The sequence below is a fragment of the Panthera tigris genome, chromosome A3, assembly GCF_018350195.1.
Source record: "Panthera tigris isolate Pti1 chromosome A3, P.tigris_Pti1_mat1.1, whole genome shotgun sequence".
Classification (NCBI taxonomy): domain Eukaryota; kingdom Metazoa; phylum Chordata; class Mammalia; order Carnivora; family Felidae; genus Panthera; species Panthera tigris.
In genome coordinates, this window is record NC_056662.1 from 104,818,796 (window position 1) to 104,840,318 (window position 21,523).

General features: G+C 37.8%; 1 protein-coding gene across 11 annotated transcripts in view; it reads right to left on the reverse strand.

The window, feature by feature from the left end:
* The window catches only part of EML4 (EMAP like 4), a 160,582-nt gene that overhangs the window by 19,546 nt on the left and 119,513 nt on the right, over positions 1-21,523 (reverse strand). For all 11 annotated transcript variants that reach the window (XM_042982096.1, XM_042982093.1, XM_042982095.1 and 8 more), the window contains 4 exons: positions 12,574-12,725; positions 10,517-10,642; positions 10,083-10,214; positions 9,309-9,376 (listed from right to left, as the gene is read on the reverse strand). In XM_042982096.1, coding sequence (XP_042838030.1) covers positions 9,309-9,376; positions 10,083-10,214; positions 10,517-10,642; positions 12,574-12,725 — 478 coding nt within the window. The remainder of the gene's footprint in view (positions 1-9,308; positions 9,377-10,082; positions 10,215-10,516; positions 10,643-12,573; positions 12,726-21,523) is intronic.

The following is a 21,523-nucleotide window of genomic DNA, read 5'->3' on the forward strand; positions in this document are numbered from 1 at the left end:
CAAGTATAACATAACTCTTGAACATGACAAAAGCCAAGTTTTGGCAAGGAAAAAAGCAACAAGTTTTGTTTTTAAGATGGAAAAATTCACCACTAAAATCAGCCAATATAGAAATCATAATGACAGTTCCTTACAATTTTGAAGTCTTAAAACTAAAACCTGGAAAGAGACCATTTCCCCTTCAGATAAAAGAAATACATTTTTTTAAATATGAAATTTATTGTCAAATTGGTTTCCATACAACACCCAGGGCTCATCCCAACAGGTGTCCTCCTCAATGCCCAGCACCCACCCCCCATCAACCCTCAGTTTATTCTCAGTTTTTAAGAGTTTCTTATGGTTTGGCTCTCTCCCTCTCTAATTTTGATGCGTTTGAGTAGCTTGTGAACTAAGGGTGCAAGCTTCTAGGTAGCTAGCCTAATTTATAAGTTCTGTCTGCTACATGGATAAGAGAAATAGCATCTATAGAATTATGAATACTTATGGCCAAAATAGGAAACTGACTCTGAAGCTCTATGCTGCAAGTTTGCTGATCATTTCCATTTCAAAAGGTGTGTAACTTTACTGCAACTAGACAGTACCCACAGATTATAGGTTTCTTCTGAGAATGTAATTCATTAATCAATTTTTTAAAAAGACTGATTTAGTTATTGAGAGAGAGAGAGAGAGAAAGAAAGAGCACGCTTACGCACAAGCAGGAGAGGGGCAGAGAGAGAGAGAGGGAGAGAGAGAGAATCCCAAGCAGGCTCCACACTGTCAGCAAGGAAGGAGCCCAATGTGGGACTTGAACTCACGAACCATGAGATCATGGCCTGAGCTGAAATCAAGAGTAGGATGTTTAACTGACTGAGCCACCCAGGTGCCCCTTCATTAATCAATTTTTATAGCTACCACCGTGAAACTCATCTGAGCCAAGAAATGCCAAAGGTGAAGCCAAGTGAATTGCCTTCTCAGAGTAAGGGCACAAAATATTCCAACTCAGACTGAACAGACAGACCTAAAGAACAATGAGATGACAACACCACACTGTAAGTATCATGTTTCAAGTTTTTAATGAGTTTATGGAAACTTTATTATACTTTCTCAGGCATTTCAAAATTGCCATTCTTTATTTGGAGAGCCCCAACTACTGTTTTAAGACTGTTTCCAAGTCAGTTTAATCTTCCTAGGAAAACTGCAAATAATTTTCTCTTTTTGGAATTCCCTTAAAAGGTAGTGAAAACAAAACAAAACAAAACAAAAACAAAAACCCAGAATGTCTGTTGGTGTAAGATGTAGAAACCTAAAGCTCTGCGTTGTTTACTGATTAGAGATGGTAGCGATCCAAAATAAAATAAAAACCTTGCCTACGTTTTCTATTTCTTTAATTATATACCAAAAGTTAATTAATCTGCTTTAGGCAAGTAATTCAACAACTTTGCTATAGAAAGAATCCAACTTCCATACGGACCTTAGCAATAATTTTAAAGCTCTTACCCTTTCCATTACATGAATTATGTTCTACCTTTCAGAAAAGACTTTTGGGCCCAGGACCTCTGTTTCTAATAAATGTACACAGAAGACGAGAAATTCTATAGCAAAGGGAATTTTCAAGAAATATTTACGTTTTCACTGTGCTGAACTGTATGTATTTTTATTCCAGTACGGAATATATACACTGGAACCAAGCTTCTGCTTTAAGATAATTTGGAATCATTATTGGGACTTTTACGTCCTGTAGGACCTAATGGATCCTATTCTAAATGTATCACAGACTGGAAATCTTTGGTCATACACTTAATCTGACTTGTGGTCAAGTACCAAAATGTAGTACCATCATTTATCTTTTTAAAAAGATACTATATTGATGTCTTTAGTGGCAAGAAAAGAATCAAGATTTTAGAGATGGACAGTATCGTATTTTAAAATCCCTAAATGAATATATACATTCATAATAGGAGTTAAAAAAATATTCATGCTCATATAAAGTGTGTCCTCTGGGTGGCAGGTTTGTAACCCACTCCCCCATGCCCTGCGCTGTCCCCCTCCTTCTTTATGATCTTCTACTTATAAGAACAGGAATATGGCTTTTATAATCAGAAAAATGTAAAGCTACAAAACAGGGGGAAGAGAAGCCCAACTCAACCTTCTTATTTTACAAATAAAAAACAATGATATGCTCTGATTTCAAAACATCTGACCAGTTATCAACCAACCAGTCAGGTGACAGAGCCTCTGACCCTTGGGCTTTTCACTAATATCACACAAGGGAAGGAGATGATGCATGGAAAGTGCTCTATGTCTTTGAGATACACTAACATTCAGAGATCCAGAGAAAAAAGGAGTTAGCAAAGGAGGCAGAATAGTTTATAATCTAATTGAGGAGACAGAATGAGTTCATAAAGTGGTAAATATTTGAAAGTAACACGAATTATACAAGTTATAAGGTTTATGAAGTCTCAGAGCAGGGTGTAGTCACCGTGGAGATGGGTGGTCTAGGATTTCATTGTACCAAATGTGGCAAGAAACAGACAGGTGGAGAGCACTAGACAAGAAACTACAAAAAGGGCTGGCATGTTTATAAAGGACAACAACTTGACCATGCTGGCTAGAGTGCTGAGGGAAAGATTTTTAATGAGCTTTAAAGGCCAGGCTAACAAGTTTAGGGGCTCCTGGGTGGCTCAGTCGGTTGAATGCCCGACTTCAGCTCAGGCCGTGATCTCATGGTCTGTGGGTTCGAGCCCCATGTCAGGCTCTGTGCTGACAGCTCAGAGCCTGGAGCTGCTTCAGATTCTGTGTCTCCCTCTCTCTCTGCCCCTCCCCCACTCATTCTCTCTCTCTCTCTCTCTCTCTTTCTCTCTCTCTGTCCCTTTCCCACTCATATTATCTCTCTCTCTCATTCTCTTCCATTCTCTCTCTCTCTCTCTCAAAAATAAATATTAAAAAAAATTTTTTTAAAGGCCAGGCTAACAAGTTTGGATTCCACTGTTTAGGTATCAAGAAGAACTTAGTTATTAGCTACATTGCTAGCTTGCCAAAGTTATAGTCACCATCAAATTTGAGGAGCTGAGCCAGATCACTTAAGTCTCTCCAGGTCAAAGGTTTTATGATTCCAGATCAACTAAATTCTTTACCCGCCCAGTAATCAGGCTCACTTTCCCAGCTTGCTTCCTTGTCAAAGCTGTCACTATCACTGTAGACCAGAAGAAATTCTGGGATCTTCTCTGAAGTCATTTCTCTGAGTCTGTCCACTCTCCATCCGTATATGTTATACATTACTATGTATAGTACATTACTATGTATAGAACATACTTGTTCTATATACTGACTCAATTTTGTGGATTCCTTTCTTTGAAACAATTTTCAACTTTAACCCTTGCTTTTTATTCTCCTTATCCTCAGGTCTACTGATTTCTCTAATTCTGTGGGTCTCACCTCCATTTACCAGCCTATAAAATGACTATGGCAAAAACTCACTCTTTAAATACTGTATGTTGGTTGGAAATAGAACCCAAGACCAGAGTAAAGTTCTGTGAAAGCTACTTGGAGAATTCTGAGTTGATATAGACCTGACATCCTGATGGGATGGTATCTGTGGTTCCTCTGAGGTCCAGAGGTGGTATAAAGATTAAGTGCCTTTGAAAAACTGGTTTCAAAAAACAGGAAGGGGAAGGATAGTCAACTGGGGTCTTGGAAAAATCAAGCAGAATGTATTTTTACCAATAATTCAGAGATTATAAACTTCCAAATTCATAATAGTTCAGGTTTACATTTATTGTTAGTTCTATGAAAAACTTTAAATCCCATCAAGAAACCCAAATTTTAGGGGTGCCTGGGTGGCTCAGTCAGTTAAATGACCTGTTCTTGGTTTGGGCTCAGGTCATGATCTCACAGGTTTGTGAGATTGAGCCCCATGTTGGGCTCTGCACTGACAGCTTGAAGCCTGCTTGGGATTCTCTCTCTTCCTCTCTTGCTGGTCCTGCCCTGCTCATGTGTGCTTTCTGGCTCTCTCTCTCAAAAAATAAATGAACTTAAAAAAACTAAAAGAAGAAACCCAAATTTAAAAAAATGAGACAGTGTGGTAAATACACAGTGGAATATTCAACTGCCATAAAGAACGAGACCTTACCATCTGCAACAACACGGATGGACCTAGAGGACATAACATTGAGTGAATTAAGTCAATCAATGAAAGACAAATACCATATGAATTCACTCATGTTGAATTTAAGAAATGAAACAAACGGGCAAAGGGAAAAATGAGAGGGGCAAACCAAAAAACAGACTCTTAACTACAGAGAGCAAACTGATGGTTACCAGAGGGGAGGTGGGTGAGGGGGTGGGTGAAATAGGTGATGGGGATTAGAGTGCACTTGTGATGAGCACTGGGTGTTACATGGAAGTGTTGAATCACTACATACGTTGTACACCTGAAACTCAATGTTTTTTTAAATTTTTATTTATTTTATTTTTTTGAGGGAGAAAGAGAGCATGAGCAGGAGAGGGGTAGAGAGGGAGGAAACACAGAATCGAAGCAGGCTTCAGGCTCTGAGCTATTCAAGCACGTGGGGCTTGAACTCACGAACTGCGAGACCATGACCTGAGCTGAAGTCAGGCACTTAACCGAATGAGCCACCCAGGCACCCCCACCTGAAACTAATACTACACTGTATATTACCTAACTGGAATTTAAAATAAAAACAAACATTTTTGGAAGAAACTGAAGATCTCCATAAATGGAAAAACATCTGTTCATAAATTAAAAGACTTAATATTGTTAAGATATTGACATTCCCCAAACTGACCTACTGAAAAAAATTCCTATCAAAATGCCAGCTAGCTTCTTTGTAGAAATGGATAAAACTGATCTTAAAATCCATGTGGAAATTCAAAGGATCCTGAATAGCCAAAACAACCTCAAGAAAACAAAACAAAAAAGCAAAAAACCACCCCCCCCAAAGTTGGAGGTTGGAGGACTCACATTTCCTAACTTCAAAATTTACTACAAAGCTACAATAATCAAGGCTGTGGTACTGCCACAAGGATGGACATATAGACCAATGGAATAGTATTCGGAATCCAGATGGAAACAAATACATTTATTCAACTGACTTTCGACAAGGGCATCAATACCATTCAGTGGGGGAAATGTTGCTTTAACAACTGGATACCCACATGCAATAGAATGAAGGTGGAGATCTGCCTTACACCATATGCGAAGATTAACTTAAGATGAATCAAGAGACCTAAAGGTAAGAGCTAAAACTATAAAGTTCCTAGGATAAAACAATGGAGTATATCCTTATGACAAAGAAACAAGAGAAAGAATAGATGAATTGGACTATATAAAACTTTAAAACTTTTGTGTCATAAATGTTACCATCAAGAAAGCAAAAAGACAATCCTTGGAACAAGAGCAAATATTTGCAAATCATATATCTGATAAGGTACTAAATCCAGAATATATGAAGGATCCTTACAACTCAAGAAAAGAAAGACAAACCAGTTCAAAGATGGGCACAGGATGTGAATAGACATTTCTCTAAAGAGGCTATACAAGTCAAAACCATAACAAAAAAGCATTTCACATCCACTATGATGGCTATAATCAAAATACAATGACAAAAGCTGGAGGACATGTGGGGAAACTGGATCCCTCATACTTTGCTGGTGGAATTGTAAAATGACATAGCTACTGTGGAAAACAAGTTGGTTGTTCATCAAAATGTTAAACACAGAGTTATCACATGGCCCAGCAACTCTACTCCTTATTATATGCTCAAGAGAGTTGAAAACATATGTCCACACAGAAACTTGTATATGAACGCTTATAGCAGCAGTATTCATACTAGCCAAAGAGTGGAAATAAGTTAAATATCTACCAACTACCTGATGAAGGTATATCCTACAACAGAATATTACTTGGCCACAAATAATATAATAATACTTTAAATGGGTGACTTTTATGATATATGAGTTATATATACCTCAATAAAGCTGTTAAAAAGGATCCTTATTATGTGAGGATTAGCACATTAAGGAAGAACTATGTCCCCTTAGGGGTATGCACTTTTGTTTCTCTTAGAAATTGTAACAGTAATACATTATTTAAAAAAATTTTGTTTAATGTTTTATTTTTGAGAGAGAGAGAGAGAGCGAGCAAGTAGGGGGAGGGCATAGAGAGAGGGAGACACAGAATCTGAAGCAGGCTCCAGGCTCTGAGCTGTCTGCACAGACCCCAGCGTGGGGCTCAAACTCATGAACCATGAAACCATGACCTGAGACTAAGTGGGATGCTTCACCGAATGAGCCACCCAGGCACCCCAGTTATATACATTGCTTTAAATGATAATTTTATTTATCACTATAATAATTTATCTACACTTGTGCTTACTTCTTGATTCCAACAAGTAGATTTCTAGATTTGGACACGAAAAGATCTTTAAAGATTTTGCTAGTCACCTTCTCTGGATCATGCACGTGTTGCATTATATTAAAAAAAAAAAATTCCTTGCCCTAAGTGTATGACTTTTTTTTTTTTTTTTTTTTTTCAGGCTGAGGGGTCAGTGATCATAATCTGATCTGGCTACACTGAGGAATTTTCAGTTTAGACACTAGAGCCAGGTATTCACAGACCCAGGTAAAAAAATAAAAATAAAAGAGAAAGTTCTCTGGGAATCAACAGGATCTAACTAGATGCGAAACCAAAGACAGGAATAACGTACAGAATGAACGTGCATAATGACATTTCTCTTAGATTCTAAATAATCTCCAGTTTTTATTTAGTTATCCCATCACTCTCATTTATAAGGTGTTTTCTACTCACACCTCCAAGAGGAAATGATTGACTTTAGTTTATGTCACTTAAATTAAATGAGTGACTTTTCATTTTAAGCTGGTTAATGACGACTTTATAGCTATGTAAATCTTAGAAAATAACTTTAGTGTATTTAAATCAGATTAGTTTTTCCTTAAAAATTGGGGCTCTGTATATACTGCACACACGCACACACCCCTGGCTCCATTCATTGAATGAAGTGCTGTGTCTCAATGACTCAAATCCCTTTACCCCTTGCACTCTATTCAGTGTTTAATTTCTTTGTATAAATAGTAAATGTTTCTAAAATCTGTCAGCCAGTGATTTAACCTTCAAAGGTAAACTTTCCTTACAATACTTCTAAGTAACGCTACAAACACTATAAGCATGTGTCAAGGAGCATTGATGGAGTCGTGGAAAGAGATCAGCTTTGGAACCATATAGAACCTGAGTTCAAATCCTAGCTCAATTTCAAGTGATAAGCTCTATGGGTCTTGGTTTCGTGTCTGTGCAATGGAGATATTAATAAATATTTTGTTGCACTCTTGTGAAAATTTAAAGAAATATATAAAAATAATTTAGTACAAGGTCTTAGCTTCAGCATTTGTTGACATTTGTTCAGCTGCCCAAAAAATCTGAAGTGAACTCCTTTGTGGTTTTCTGAAAACGAGTTGTATATACTTTCTAGCTCAGGTTGTTTCTTATGTGCCTAAGACTTTTTTGTAAAATAAAAAATAATTTCCATCAAATCCTACAAAGTGACCTGCCATATACCTAAGTTGAAGTAATAATCTAATACCAACATGCATTTTGGAGAAATCTGAGATAGTAAAGCTGTCTATATTTGCGAGTTTCACTTAATCTCCCTCCCTAGCACCCTAATTCTAAAATACAATTACTTCAGAATCAGTCAGATAGCATCTCTATTACATACCCATGTTTCACAGTTTATCATTAGAGATCTGTTTTTCCATGATTCTGAAAGATTTGTAGTGCTATAAAGGAGAAGAAACTTGAATGTTTTGACTTTCTAGAGGTGTTAATTTGTATCCAACAACCAAAGGGGGAAAACTTGCTATAAAAAAAAAAACAACAAACTCCAGATGACTAACTTTAGAATTAAATGAACTGGCTGATTTGAAATGTTTATCATATAAACAAAAGTGTTTGTATAAGTGTGTTCAAGATAGTTTCACCTCATCAGAAATCAGCATTCCACATTTCCTATCGGTTTAACTTTTGGAAATTTACTTCATATTTTTCTTCTGCCTTTTTAATAAAGAAATTAAGTTAGCTGTGATGAGGGCTTCTTACTAGCAGAGGCAATAAAAAGGACTCAAGAATATACAGGTAATAAATACATGTTACTTATTAAGGTTATTAATGACAGGTACTATGTAAGGTCTGTAAAGATAAGTAATTAGTAACAATTTCAGGAAATAAACCTTTATTATCTATCTGTGTAACATTAAAAAAAGACAGGATGGGGGTGCCTGGGTGGCTCAGTCGGTTGGGCGTCCGACTTCAGCTCGGGTCACGATCTCGCAGTCCGTGAGTTCGAGCCCCGCATCGGGCTCTAGGCTGATGGCTCGGAGCCTGGAGCCTGTTTCCGATTCTGTGTCTCCCTCTCTCTCTGCCCCTCCCCCGTTCATGCTCTGTCTCTCTCTGTCTCAAAAATAAATAAACGTTAAAAAAAAAAAAATTAAAAAAAAAAAAGACAGGATGACAAAAGCTATAGAGCAATTTATAAAAGTTCAATTAGGTTATTTCAGCTTCAAATCCCTTTCCTTAAAAAAAAAATGAGTAAAGGGGTGCCTGGGTGGCTCAGTCGGTTAAGCATCCAACTTAGGCTCAGGTCATTATCTCACAGTTTGTGAGTTTGAGCCCCTCGTCAGGCTCTGACAGCTCAGAGCCTGGACCCTCCTTTGGATTATGTGTCTCCCTCTCTCTGCTCCTACCCCACTTGCATTTTCTCTCTCTCTCAAAAATAAATAAACCAAAAAAAAAAAAAAAGAGATGACAAATTTTCTGACACCATAAAAAGTTCCACCAAGGAGAGTCAAGTCAGCAGAATTACCACTTTCTCAATGAAGCCTATCCTAACCACTCTAACATTTTGCAACTGCACCCTCTCCCAATCCCTCTTAATATACTCAGTGCCCCACCCCTACCTTCATGACTTTTAACATTTTCTAACTTAATTCGTTATAATATTTATTTTTTATTCTGCCTCCACCCACACATAGTAAAACATGGGCTCCAAAGGGGCAGGGATTTTTGTTTTGCACACTGAAGTAGTCTGAATGCCCACAGGAGTGTCCAACAAATGGTAGGTGCTCAAGAAACAATTACGGAATGATTGAATGAGGATACATAGCAGGTAAGAGCAACACGCATATTCATATGCCACTTAAGAGATTAATTCTCTAGATCAGACTGAGAACATTCCTGAATAAGTTAATCATCCCACCACTTCAGATTACTCAGCTCACATTTCCCTTCAAGACCCTACCTGCCTGAGTGCGTTCCTATGGCCACCACTGTGCCACTTGGATGAAAATCTGCACAGTGTCCTGGTTCCTAGAAGAGAGACAGACAGCTGTTGGGGAGTACATGAGAAAGTCCCCCTAGATCTATGGGATAGTGGCAAAGACATCTGAAAATAACTGGTTTCATATAATCATAGAATTCCGATCAACTTTATTGTAGCCAATGAAAAACATCACATGGATATGAGGTAAAAGAATTTCAGAGCAGGAAGGGTATGTGGGCAAAGTGGTGAGGGAAAAGGACAGCCAGCTTGTGGCTAGGCAGTGTAATAATAAGGATAATAACAACAAACATGTATACAGTTCCTTAGTCTGCAAAGAACGTGTATACACACTTAGGCTAGAAAAGGTGGATGTCTGGGTGGGGTAGGGAGAAAATACAGTGAGAGATCAACTCAAAAAGCAGATAGTAGAGTCTGTTAGTGAGCAGTGCTTACATACAGTCCAACTGCAACACCACCAGAGGCCCAAACATTTCTGTAACAATTAATGCTCCATAAATATGTGAAATTTTTTTGATTTTTTTTTCTGAAACTGACAGAAAAATTGAGCTTTTGCCCTAATTTGCTTCTTTAAAGTGGGTTCACATTACACTTTCATCCTTATTTCATCCCCTTTACTAAACTGTATAAATATACTTGGTTTTAATTAATGCTGAGTCCTTTTTCCTTTGCTGCTCCCAACTGACGTTTGGGGAGTTTCTGTGGGGAGATTATAACACATTTTGTTTTACTCACATCTACAAGCCTGGTCCATTCCAGCCTGTGTTCTACTGAGTTCCACATGCACACCTGTCTGTCCTGAGCACATGTCAAGAGCAAATCTTTAAAGGGATGTGTGGCAAGACCCCAAAGCTCATCTGTATGACCCTGAAAATGAAATACACTCACTGTTATAAGAAACAAAGGATATCATCAAAAATATTCAGTTAATGATTAAAATCATACATCAGGGCACCTGGGTGGCTCTGTTGGTTGAACATCCAACTTCAGCTCAAGTCATGATCTCATGGTTAGGGAGTTTGAGCCCCACATCAGGCTCTCTGCTGCCAGCGTGGAGCCTGCTTCAGATCCTCTGTCCCCCACCCTCTGCCCTCTTCCCGCCCCCTGCTGCTCATGAATGCGCTCTAAAATAAACATTTAGAAGAATTGGTTACAATCATACATCTTACCTGTACTTCTATTTGGAAGCCATCATTAAATGTTCCCCGTAAAATGAAGTTTCGTGATGTGCCTACTAAAAATTGATCTGCCTTTCCTTCTGCTACAGCTCTGATTGTTCCATACTGATCAGGAACCTAAAAGATAAATTTGTAAAGTCACCATAGATAATAACATGCATTAATTACTACCTGAAGACTGCATTTATAGCTGTAAGCAATTATGGGGTAATAAATGACAAAATTCCAAAACTGAAAGTCATATGGTAATATTATACTAATAAGTTTATTTGTTCAATTACATTTTATTACACAGAAGTTATCATGCATTATTACCAACATTCTTTGCTTTAGTCAATTTTTAAAAAAAATAATTACTTTGAGAGGCAGAGAAAACGTGCACATGAGCATACGAGTTGGGGAGGGGTAGAGAGAGTGTGAGAGAGAACTCCAAGCAGGCTCTGCAATGTCAGTGAAGATTCCGACACAGGGCTCAATCCCACGATCATGACCTGAGCCGAAATCAAGAGTTGGACACTTAACTGAGCCACCCAGGCGCCCCTGCTTTAGTCAATTTTTGTATTTATATTTTATATGATCTCAAGAGTTAAGGGCTAGAAGTAGGGGAAAAAGGAAAAAGTTCTATTAGACCACATGAAAAGTGTGGTCTGGTGGTGTTATTTACCAGTTATGTTATTTTGGGTACATCATTTAGCTAGCCTAAGACGAATTTCTTTATCTGTAATATGGGGAAATAATAATATATGCCCTACCTATTCTTAATTGTTGTAAGAATAAAAATGTAAGAATAGCCCATGTGAAATTTCTTTGTTAACTAAAAAGCAATATATTGTGAAGTGTTATAACTGTCCTTATAGGACTCCTTGGGAGATCAATCTCATAAGTGTTACATGGTATATACTCTCAGTGAATGGTGTATTAATAATAAGCCCAAGGAATGACCCTGAAATAATACAATTCTTTATAAAGGAGGACACGAATAATTGAATTCTAACGGTAATCCAAACTGATGGCGAGGGGAAGAATGAACTAGATGGTGTAGCTTTTGATTACAAAGAATGTAAGTTATCTGTGGAAAAAAAAAAAGAAATAGTAAAGGAAGTGACATTTCCCTGGTGAACTTAAGGTTGAGATAAAGGGAACCTTTCGACTTATCTTCTTGGAAATAAAACCAAGAGCAGTATTATCAGGATCCTCTTTTTTAGAAAACATTTTGTCTGGAAAACATGTTACATGTTGAAAACACTGAGCCTAAATTAAAAATTTAAATCACAAAAAAATAGAACACTAAACTGAGTGAAATTTGCCCTTGCTTTGAGAATCACTGACCTATAAAATACTATTCTTAACCATTTCACATCCAGAGACAGACCTCAATTTAATTAGCAAACTTTCACTGAGCACATAGTATCTGTGGATACACTTAGTCCATGATATGAAGCAGACACAAACTTAGATAACTAGCAATTATCATTCAGCCCGCTGTTTAAAATTACTTCCAATTTGTTTTAAATGTTTTATTTTATTTTTGAGATACAGAGAGAGGGAGGTGCAGAGAGAGAAGGGGACAGAGGATCTGAAGTGGGCTCTGCGCCAATAGCAGTGAGACCAATGTGGGACTTGAACTCATGTATTGCGAGATCATGACCTGAGCCAAAGTCAGACGCTTAACCGACTGAGCCACCAGGGCGCCCCTAAAGATTACTTTCAAGTTTTAAAATCAAACTGCTTATTTTGTATGCCTTGGAATTGAATAGTTTATTAGATGAATGTCTGCTGAATTTTAAATATGCATGGTTATATTTTTGGATCATTATAAACTAATCTCAGAAATAAACAACTAGTTATTCTGACCAATATATTGTTTTTACTTTTTCAAATTATTAATGAATGGTTCTTTTTCCTTCTTCTTTTTTTTTTTAAGACAATGAAATGACAAGAATGTGTACCAATTTCCCAGGAAAGTGTGTTATCTTAATGTGGGATGAAAGACATGCATTTAGAGGGCTTAATATTTAAAAATTTTCATGTTTCATTTTCATCCTTACCTCTATTTCTCTTTCAGGATTCAGATCATGATCCCACAGAATTATTTTTCGGTCTTTCCCTCCTCCAGTTAATAACATTCCATTTCTCATCTGACAAAGTGTGAACACACTCCCATCATGAGCTTTGATTTGTTTGCTGATCTGATAAACACCTAGTAAGATGAGAGTAAAAAAAAAAAAAAAAAAAAACCACTAGTGATACATTTTCCATCAGAATTTAGTGTCTTTTTGGAAGAAAACTTTATAGAGTGAATAATCAAAAGTTTCTACTTTTGCATTTATGTCAGTATTTAGTTACTCTGAAAACATTTCAAAATAATTCTTACAAAAAGATAAGCTAAAGTAGTGATAACTCTACAGACAACATAGGATATCTTAGCCTCAGAACTTACTATGTCTTATAATCATTCTGTATGGTAGTTACGGTAGGTATTACTCTTCTGATTTTAGAGCTGAGGACACCACATAGCTAGTGACAGAGCTGCGACAAGTACTCCAGTCTTTACTCACCATTCCTTTAACTTTCCCCAAAAGTCTTCATTTCCTGCTGAGGTAACAGCCGTAACATTTAACAACCACTGTTGATGTGGAAGCCTTCTGCTCTGCCTTTACTTTACTTGCTATGAAATGGAGGACTGAGAAAGATACTGGGGCAGAAGTGGGCACTGGCAGCCTAGAGCTGTGGCTTTTGATCAACTAAAGAAGTATTTTTAATATATTTTTTAAAGTTTATTTTGAGAGAGAGAGAGAGAGAGAGAGAGAGAGAATGAGAGAGCGAGCATGAGAAGGGAAGGGGTAGAGGGAGAGAGAAAATCCCAAGCAAACTCCACAGTCAGTGCAGAGTCTGATGCAGGGGTTCCAACCCATGAACTATGAGATCATGACTTGCACGGAAATCAAGAATTGGATGCTCAACCGAGCCACCCAGGCGCTCCGAGGAGTATTTAAAAATTTTTTTAAAAAAATTTTACAGAGAGAATGAGAGCACACATCAGGGAAAAGGGGCAGAGGGACAGAATCTTAAGCAGGCTCAACACTCACACAGAGCCTGATGTGGGGCTTGATCCCACGACCCTGGAATCATGACCTGAACTGAAATCAAGAGTTGGATGCTCAACGGGCTGAGCCATCCAGGTGCCCTCAACTAGAGAAGCATTTGAAAAACCGGTCCAGTTGTACTAATATGATGGCTGAATGATAGCCCAGCTTTCTTGTATCTCCACGGAACTTTACATGTACCCAGGGAGGGAGAGGGCAGGTCCATAAAAAAATATTTAAGTAAAGTCCATGTGGAGATTAACAAACAAATTATGTACATACATACAACTGGCCCCTGAATAACAAAGGATTTAGGTGTGCCAACCCCTTGTGCAGTTCAAAATCTTGTGTATAGCTTTTGGCCCTCCAAAAACTTAACTAATAGCCTACTGCTGACCAGACACCTTGCTGATGATACCAACAGTCGATTAACATGTATTTTGCATGCTGTATAAATTACATACTGTACTCTTCCAATAAAGTAAGCTAGAAAAAATATTAAAGCCATAAAAAAATACATTTATAGTACTGTACTGTAAAAATGTGTAGGGGCGCCTGGGTGGCTCAATAGCTTAAGCATCTGACTCTTGATTTAGGTTCAGGTCATGATCTGACAGTTTGTGGGATCCAGCCCCGGGTTGGGCTCTGCACTGACGACATGCAGCCTGCTTGGGATTTTCTTTCACCCTCTCTCTTGCCACCCCCCAACCCCCACCCCCAAGGGCTCTCTCTCTCTCCCAAAATAAACTTTAAAAGAAAAAAAAATACCAGGGCGCCTGGGTGGCTCAGTCAGTTGAGTGTCCAACTTCGGCTCAGGTCAAGATCTCACAGCTCCTGAGTTCAAGCCCCATGTTGGGCTCTGTGCCGACAGCTCAGAGCCTGGAGCCTACTTCAGATTCTAGGTCTCTGTCTCTCACTTCCCCTCCCCTGCTCGTGCTCTGTCTCTCAAAAATAAACATTAAAAACAAAACAAAAAATCTGCACATAAGTGGGCCCATGCAATTCAAAACCCATGCTGTTCAAGGGTCAATTATGTATGTATGTATTATATATATGTAATCAGATATATATATGTGTGTGTGTGTGTGTGTGTGTGTGTATATATCAGATCCTTTTTAAATTAATTAATTAAATTTTAAATAGGCTCCATGCCTACCATGGGGCTTGAACCCATGAACCCGAGATCAAGAATGTCATGCTCCACCTAGTGAGCTAGCCTGGTGCCCCTCAGATCCTCTTTCTTGAGGGTGAGGGTAAGATTTTAGTATTCAAACTATAACCAGTTCATTTCCTGAGACCTTCTCTTTGGTATTCATGATATGTTAACTCATAGAAGCTCTTTATCTGGCTAGTGAGGCTAGGAGAGCAAGAGTAAAGCTCTTAGGAAGATATCTTGTAGAATTAGTAAGTAGGTTACAAACGGGAAGGTAGAGCCTTGTTTAAATATGGCCCAAATCAGTCAACAGATCTAAAATCGCTTGGAAAAATGAAAAAAATTACAAGTTTAAAAATTATTCAGTGGGGGCACCTGGGTGGCTCAGTCGGTTAAGCGTCCGACTTCAGCTCAGGTCATGATCTCACGGTCTGTGAGTTTGAGCCCCGCGTTGGGCTCTGTGCTGACAGCTCAGAGCCTGGAGCCTGTTTCAGATTCTGTGTGTCCCTCTCTCTCTCTCTGACCCTCCCCCATTCATGCTCTATCTCGCTCTGTCTCAAAAATTAATAAAAAACGTTAAAAAATTAAAAAAAAAATTATTCAGTGGGAGAAATGGGTGAAGGTGGTTAAAAGGTACAAACTTCCAGTTATAAGATAAAGAAGTTCTTGGAAGTTAACACACAGCATGGTGACTACAGTTAAGAATACACTATTGTATATTTGAAAGTTGTTAAGAGAGTAGATTTTTTTTTTTTGTTTATTTTGAGAGAGAGAGAGAAGGGGGTGGGGAGGAGCAGAGTGAAAGAGAGAATCCCATGCAGACTCTCTACATTGTAAGTGCAGAGCCCAATGCAGGGCTTGAACTTACGAACTGCGAGATCATGACCTGAGCTGAAATCAAGAGTCGAACGCCTAAACAAGCGAGTCACCCAAGCACCCCTAAGAGGGTAGATCTTAAAAGCTCTCATCAAAAGAGAAAAATCTGTAACTATATGAGGTGCTGGACGTAAACAAAACTTACTGTGATAGTCACTTTGCAATATAAACATATATCAAATCAAATCATTGTTATATATCTTAAATGTATACAAAATCATATCCCAATTATACCTCAATAAAACTGAAAAAAATTGTTCATTTTCTAAGTTGTTCAACTGAAAAATGGATAAACACAATATGTACATTTATAATGTAATATTATTCAGCCACAAAAAGAATGAGGTATGTATGTGCCACAACATAGATGAATCTTGAAAACATTAAGGTTCTAATAAAAGAAGCCAGTCACAAAGGACCATATACTGTATGACTCCATTTATGTGAAATGTCCAAAGGAGGCAAATCCCTAGAGACCAAAAGCTGACGAATGGTTGCTACAGGCTGCCGGGAGGGAGAAATAGCAAATGACTGCTAATGGACCCAGTGTTTGTTTTTGGGGTGATGAAATGTTCTGAAATTGGATAGTGGTGATGGTTGTATGACTCCATGAGTGTACTAAAAATCAAGTGTACATTTTAAAAGGGTGAGTTTTATGGTATGTGAACTTAATAAATCTCAATAAAGCTGTCATTGAGATTGTTCATTTTTACTTATCTATTTGAGCTGCCACTGTATTTAAGAAATTAACTGAAATTTGAATTTAAAAAAAATGCTGCAGCTGGCTCTAAAAATTACTCAGTGTGAGGATGCTAGTGGTACAGATACTTAATAGAAAAGTGTATTTGGCAGGGAGCAAGGAAATGGCTTCCCTGATTTGGAATAGAGCTTGCTTGAATCAGCAGAGCCGGGGGCAGAACTCCAGCAAACTTTTATTCATGTCAACTGCCTCAGTGCACATCAACGTCCATCACCTAAAAATACTTTAAACACTGAACACTACAACTGTGTCCAGCACGATAGCCAGCCAATTATTTATCATGGCTCTGATGTGACCAAGAAAGAAAGGACATCTGAGAGATGTAAATTTTTTGAGTGTTGTTGGATTTGGGCATTAAGACCAAAAAAAAAAAAAAAAGCAAAGGGCTTATTTTCTCACGCATGGTCAAATAACAAGAGTAGTCTGAAAGTACCATGGTACCATGCAAGAAATCACAAAAAAACACAGAGATGTGGAATTTCATGGATCTCCATCAGAATGTAGAAATATGCAATACAGTTTTTTTTTAATTCAGTCTTCCATACTTCCAAACACCACATAAACCTCATTAAACACTTAAGATCTTCCTAGAATGATGGAATGTTAGAAAACAGAAAATAAACCTGAGGAACAAATGCTTCATCAAGAATAAAAATATCTAAGTAGCATAAACTCCATGAAATTTTCATTTTCTACCTCCTACCCCAGGAGAGTTATTTCCTGAGAAGGACCTAATATTAGCTGAGCTAAAGTTTCTGTGTTTCAAATTTATACAAATTACCAAAGCTCCCTTTAGACAGTATTTACTGAGAAAACAAATTTTCAGTCAGGGCGCCTGGGTGGCTCAGTCAGTTGAGCGTCTGACTCTTGATTTCGGCTCAGGCCATGATCTCATGGTCGGTGAGAATCAACCCTGCATCAGGCTCTGCATTCACAGGGCAGAGCCTGCCTGGGATTCTCTTTCTCCCTCTCTCTCTCTCTGCCCCTCCCCTGTGTTCGTTCTCTCTCTCTCTCTCTCTCTCTCTCTCACACACACACACACTCTCTCTCTCTCTCTCTAAATAAATAAATAAATAATAAACAAACATTTAAAAAAAAGGCCCAAATTATCAAAGATTTCTTTCTCATGAGCCTGTATTTCTGACATTCCAATTTAAGCCAAATAATTTTTGAAATACCTACCAAGAAAAATAATTATCCTTGAATTTAAAAACCTACTGTACCTTCAGGTATTTAATTTCAAATCTCCCCTTTCTTATCATCTCTAACAGAAACAAAGTTTCCTTAAAAAGCAGTTTACCTTGACTGCCAAATATGGATAGTCTCAAGGGCTTTCTGTGCCTGTTTAAGAACTATGGAATCAAATGTTAGGGAGACTTTGAAACTTATGTTATATTCTTAGCAACTGGGCAAATATGTCCATGTTGATAATTTGGAGCATGTAAAATGGTGTTTCTTAAAGAAATCCGGCAAAGATTTAAGAAAAATGGACATTTTAATGATCTTGTAGATATTCTCAAATTCCCCTCCCCCCACTTAAAATTTATGAATTATTTCATAGAAGAAAAATCTGAACTTTTTCATATACGTTGGAAATAACAATTACTTTGTACTCAACATGAGAAACAGAAAATAACCAAATAGCCTAAGTGGTGATCAGCACTTAGGTGATCAGCGTACACACACATACACATATACAATGGAATAAAAAAAGAAGATAATCCTGCCATTTGTAACAACATGGATGAACCCTGAGGGCATTATGCTTAGTGAAATTAGTCAGACACGGAAAAACAAATACTATATGATTTCACTTACAAGTAAAATCTAAAAAAATGAACTAACAGAAACAGGTGGTGGCGGGGGAAATGGGTGACAATGGTCGAAAGGTAGAAATATCTAGTTATTAGATAAAATTCTGGGGATGTAATATACAGCATGGTGACTATAATTAATACTATATTGTACATTTGAAAGATGCTGAGAGTAGATCTTAAAAGTTCTCATCACAAGAAAAAAACTGCGAAGCGATGGATATTAACTAAACATTTATGGTAATCATTTGGCATATACATTATGCTGTACACTTTAAACTGTGCAATGTTATATGCCAATTGCAGCTCAATAAAATCAGGAAAAAATAGAAAATTCTAATTACTTTGAAGATTTCTGTTAATTTAAGGTAAGGAAAAAATGGTTTGGAAGCAAGAAGAAAATATACAAAGAGCTTATGAAGTATAAAATACAGTTTTGGTTTGTTTGCTATTAGTAGAGTAAAAAATTAGCTATGGAATTATACTTCCACCATCCAAAATAAAGGGATGAATGTCCCTTTATCAGACACGTTATCACAGTACACTCAGATCTGGTTGAAAAGACTGCCACGGATGCAGAAATGCAAAATGGATCAATCTACTGAAATTTTTGGCAAGAATTTAAAAATGGAAACTTTGAGTGTTCATTGCACTCATCAAATCCTTCCTAGCCATACTTACAGAACTGAAACCCTCAAATGTAAAGGAAGGAACGAAATTCTTAACAAGTTTGCCCATAACGGGATCAGTCATATGGCAGAGGACAACACAGTCCATTTTATATGCCCAGCAATTTACAAAGATTAGATTTCCTGTTTCCTGTATGTTCACATGCAGATTTCTGGAAAAAAGCCCAAGCCACAAGTTTTTTAGACAAAAACCAAAATAAAAACAACCTCTCCCTGCCTCCCACTTCAACGCACATTAAGGCTAATGAAGGGTACATTTATACCCAAATTCTGCTTAGTGTCAGAGGATAACATGTCACTGTTTTGGTAGACACTGCTGTTCCTTGCATTTCTAATACTGAACAAATGTGCCCAGGAAAAAGAAAACAGAGATAAGTGGGAAAGGTAGTTGATTAATATCACTGTTCTTTTTTTTTTCTTTAAAGTTTGCGAGAGAGAGCATGCTTGCGCACACGTGAGCAGGGGAGGGGCAGAGAGAGAGAATCCCAAGCAGACTCTGTGCTGTCAGTGCGAAGCTGGTCGCAGGGCTCGAACTCAACCCTGAGATCATGACCTGAGCCAAAATCAAGAGTTGGGCACTTAACCTGTGGAAACCACCCAGGTGCCCCCGCCTACCATTCTTTTTTCTTAAGAATCCGCAATCCACTGCTATCCTTATTGTGAGTTTTGAACCTGAATTGGACAAAACAAGCTAAAGAATGCATGGCCAATGATTGAGATCTGGATCACTGGTAGTAAAATTTAAGGATTGACAACTATCCAAGTCACCTGCCAAACTTAGAAATTCAGTTGAATGAATATGGAGAACACTACTGTAGTACATCTCCAAAAAAATATAGTTTAAAATCTGCGCAATCATAGAAATCTGCAGTGCTATAGTCAAATTCCCCATTTCCATGAAAATAGTGCTTTCATCTGTACCACTCAACTTTTATTCCTACACTAACACCCAAAGGTAAGAGCAAAGTCATTTCCTTAATAAAATGTTTAACAAATACTTTTCAAACAGCTAGTAACAGCTGCCAGACATTATCTGAATCCTGGGAAAGTCAGACTTATTAGGGAAGACAGACATGTAAATTAGGACTTTCCTTCTGAGCAGAGAAACAAGGATCCCCTTATTCCTACGTTATTTGTGGTGATTTCCACGGTCTGATGCAGACTCCAGAGAGACAAAGGGAAGTTGTTTCAGCGTGTTTAAGGTGAGGGGGATGAATAAGAGAAACCAGGGCATGCTGCTCTCCCAATCCCCAGGGGAAATGTCTCAGGCACCCCAAGTTGGTTCCCTGTCAACCCCTACCTCTCTTCTTGTGGATTCTCAGACTCTGATCGGTATAGCTAGTTTTCTTTCTGCTGTTACCACCTGTTACTGCTAATAAATAAGCTCTCTCTGCTCCCAGCCCACTGATTTTAGAACAACATCTCTAATTTTTCTTATAAACTTCTACTCTGAAGGAAGCATGATAGTCTGGATATTTTTTCAGCTTTTTCTTAATAGTAAAAAAAAAAAGGGGGGGGGTGTTGAAAAAGGTTATTTTCAATGTTGCTCTTGTAATTTTTTTCACCTACCAGAGAAAAGGGCAAAGTGGACCTACATGTTTGGGTACAAATGGGGCTTAAAAATTTATCTTTATTTCTGAGAAAAATCAATTTGAGGTAAAGCCAAAGAAATGCCAAAGCCTATTATGGGGGCTGGGAAGAGGGGCTGTAGTGAGAAAAAGAAGGGGACCAAACTATGAGTTTATTCTCCCCCCTCCCATTTTATAATATGGCCATGCATATTTAAAAAAAATTTTTTTTTAAACATTTATATTTATTTTTGAGAGACAGAGAGAGAGCATGAGCAGGGGGAGGGGCAGAGAGAGAGGGAGACACAGAATCCAAAGCAGGTTCCAGGCTCCAAGCTATCAGCACAGAGCCTGATGTGGGGCTCGAACTCACAAACTGCGAGATCATGACCTGAGCCTAAGTAGGACGCTTAACCAACTGAGCCACCCAGGTGTCCCTGTTTCTTTCTTTTTTTTTTATGGTATTTTTAATTTTTTTTTCAAGTTTTTAAAAAATTTATTATTTTTTAAAATTTACATTCAAGTAGTTATCATATAGTGTAACAATGATTTCAGGAGTAGATCCCTTAATGCTCTTTACCCATTTAGCCCACTCCTCCCACAACTCCACCACTAACCCTGTTTGTTCTCCATATTTAAGAGTCTCTTATGTTTTGTCCCCATTTTTACACTATTTTTGCTTCCCTTCCCTTATGTTCATCTATCTTGTATCTTAAAGTCCTCATATAAGTGAAGTCATATGATATTTGTCTTTCTCTAATTTCGCTTAGCATAATACCATCTAGTTCTATCCAGGTAGTTGCAAATGGCAAGATTTCATTCTTTTTGATTAACATGGCCAAACACACTACCCTCACAGGACCCAGCCCAAGGGAGACTGAACCCTCTAGTCTGTTGCTATGTTGAGAAAAGCAGAGGAGAAAGGTAGGAAATGTGCCACAAATGTAGTAATTGGGACAATCATTCTTTATTACTACACTATAAAGAGCTGTTAGTCATGAGCTGTTAAGATCTTTGGAAACAGCCTTTCAAGAGTTGATAAGGATAGTTTT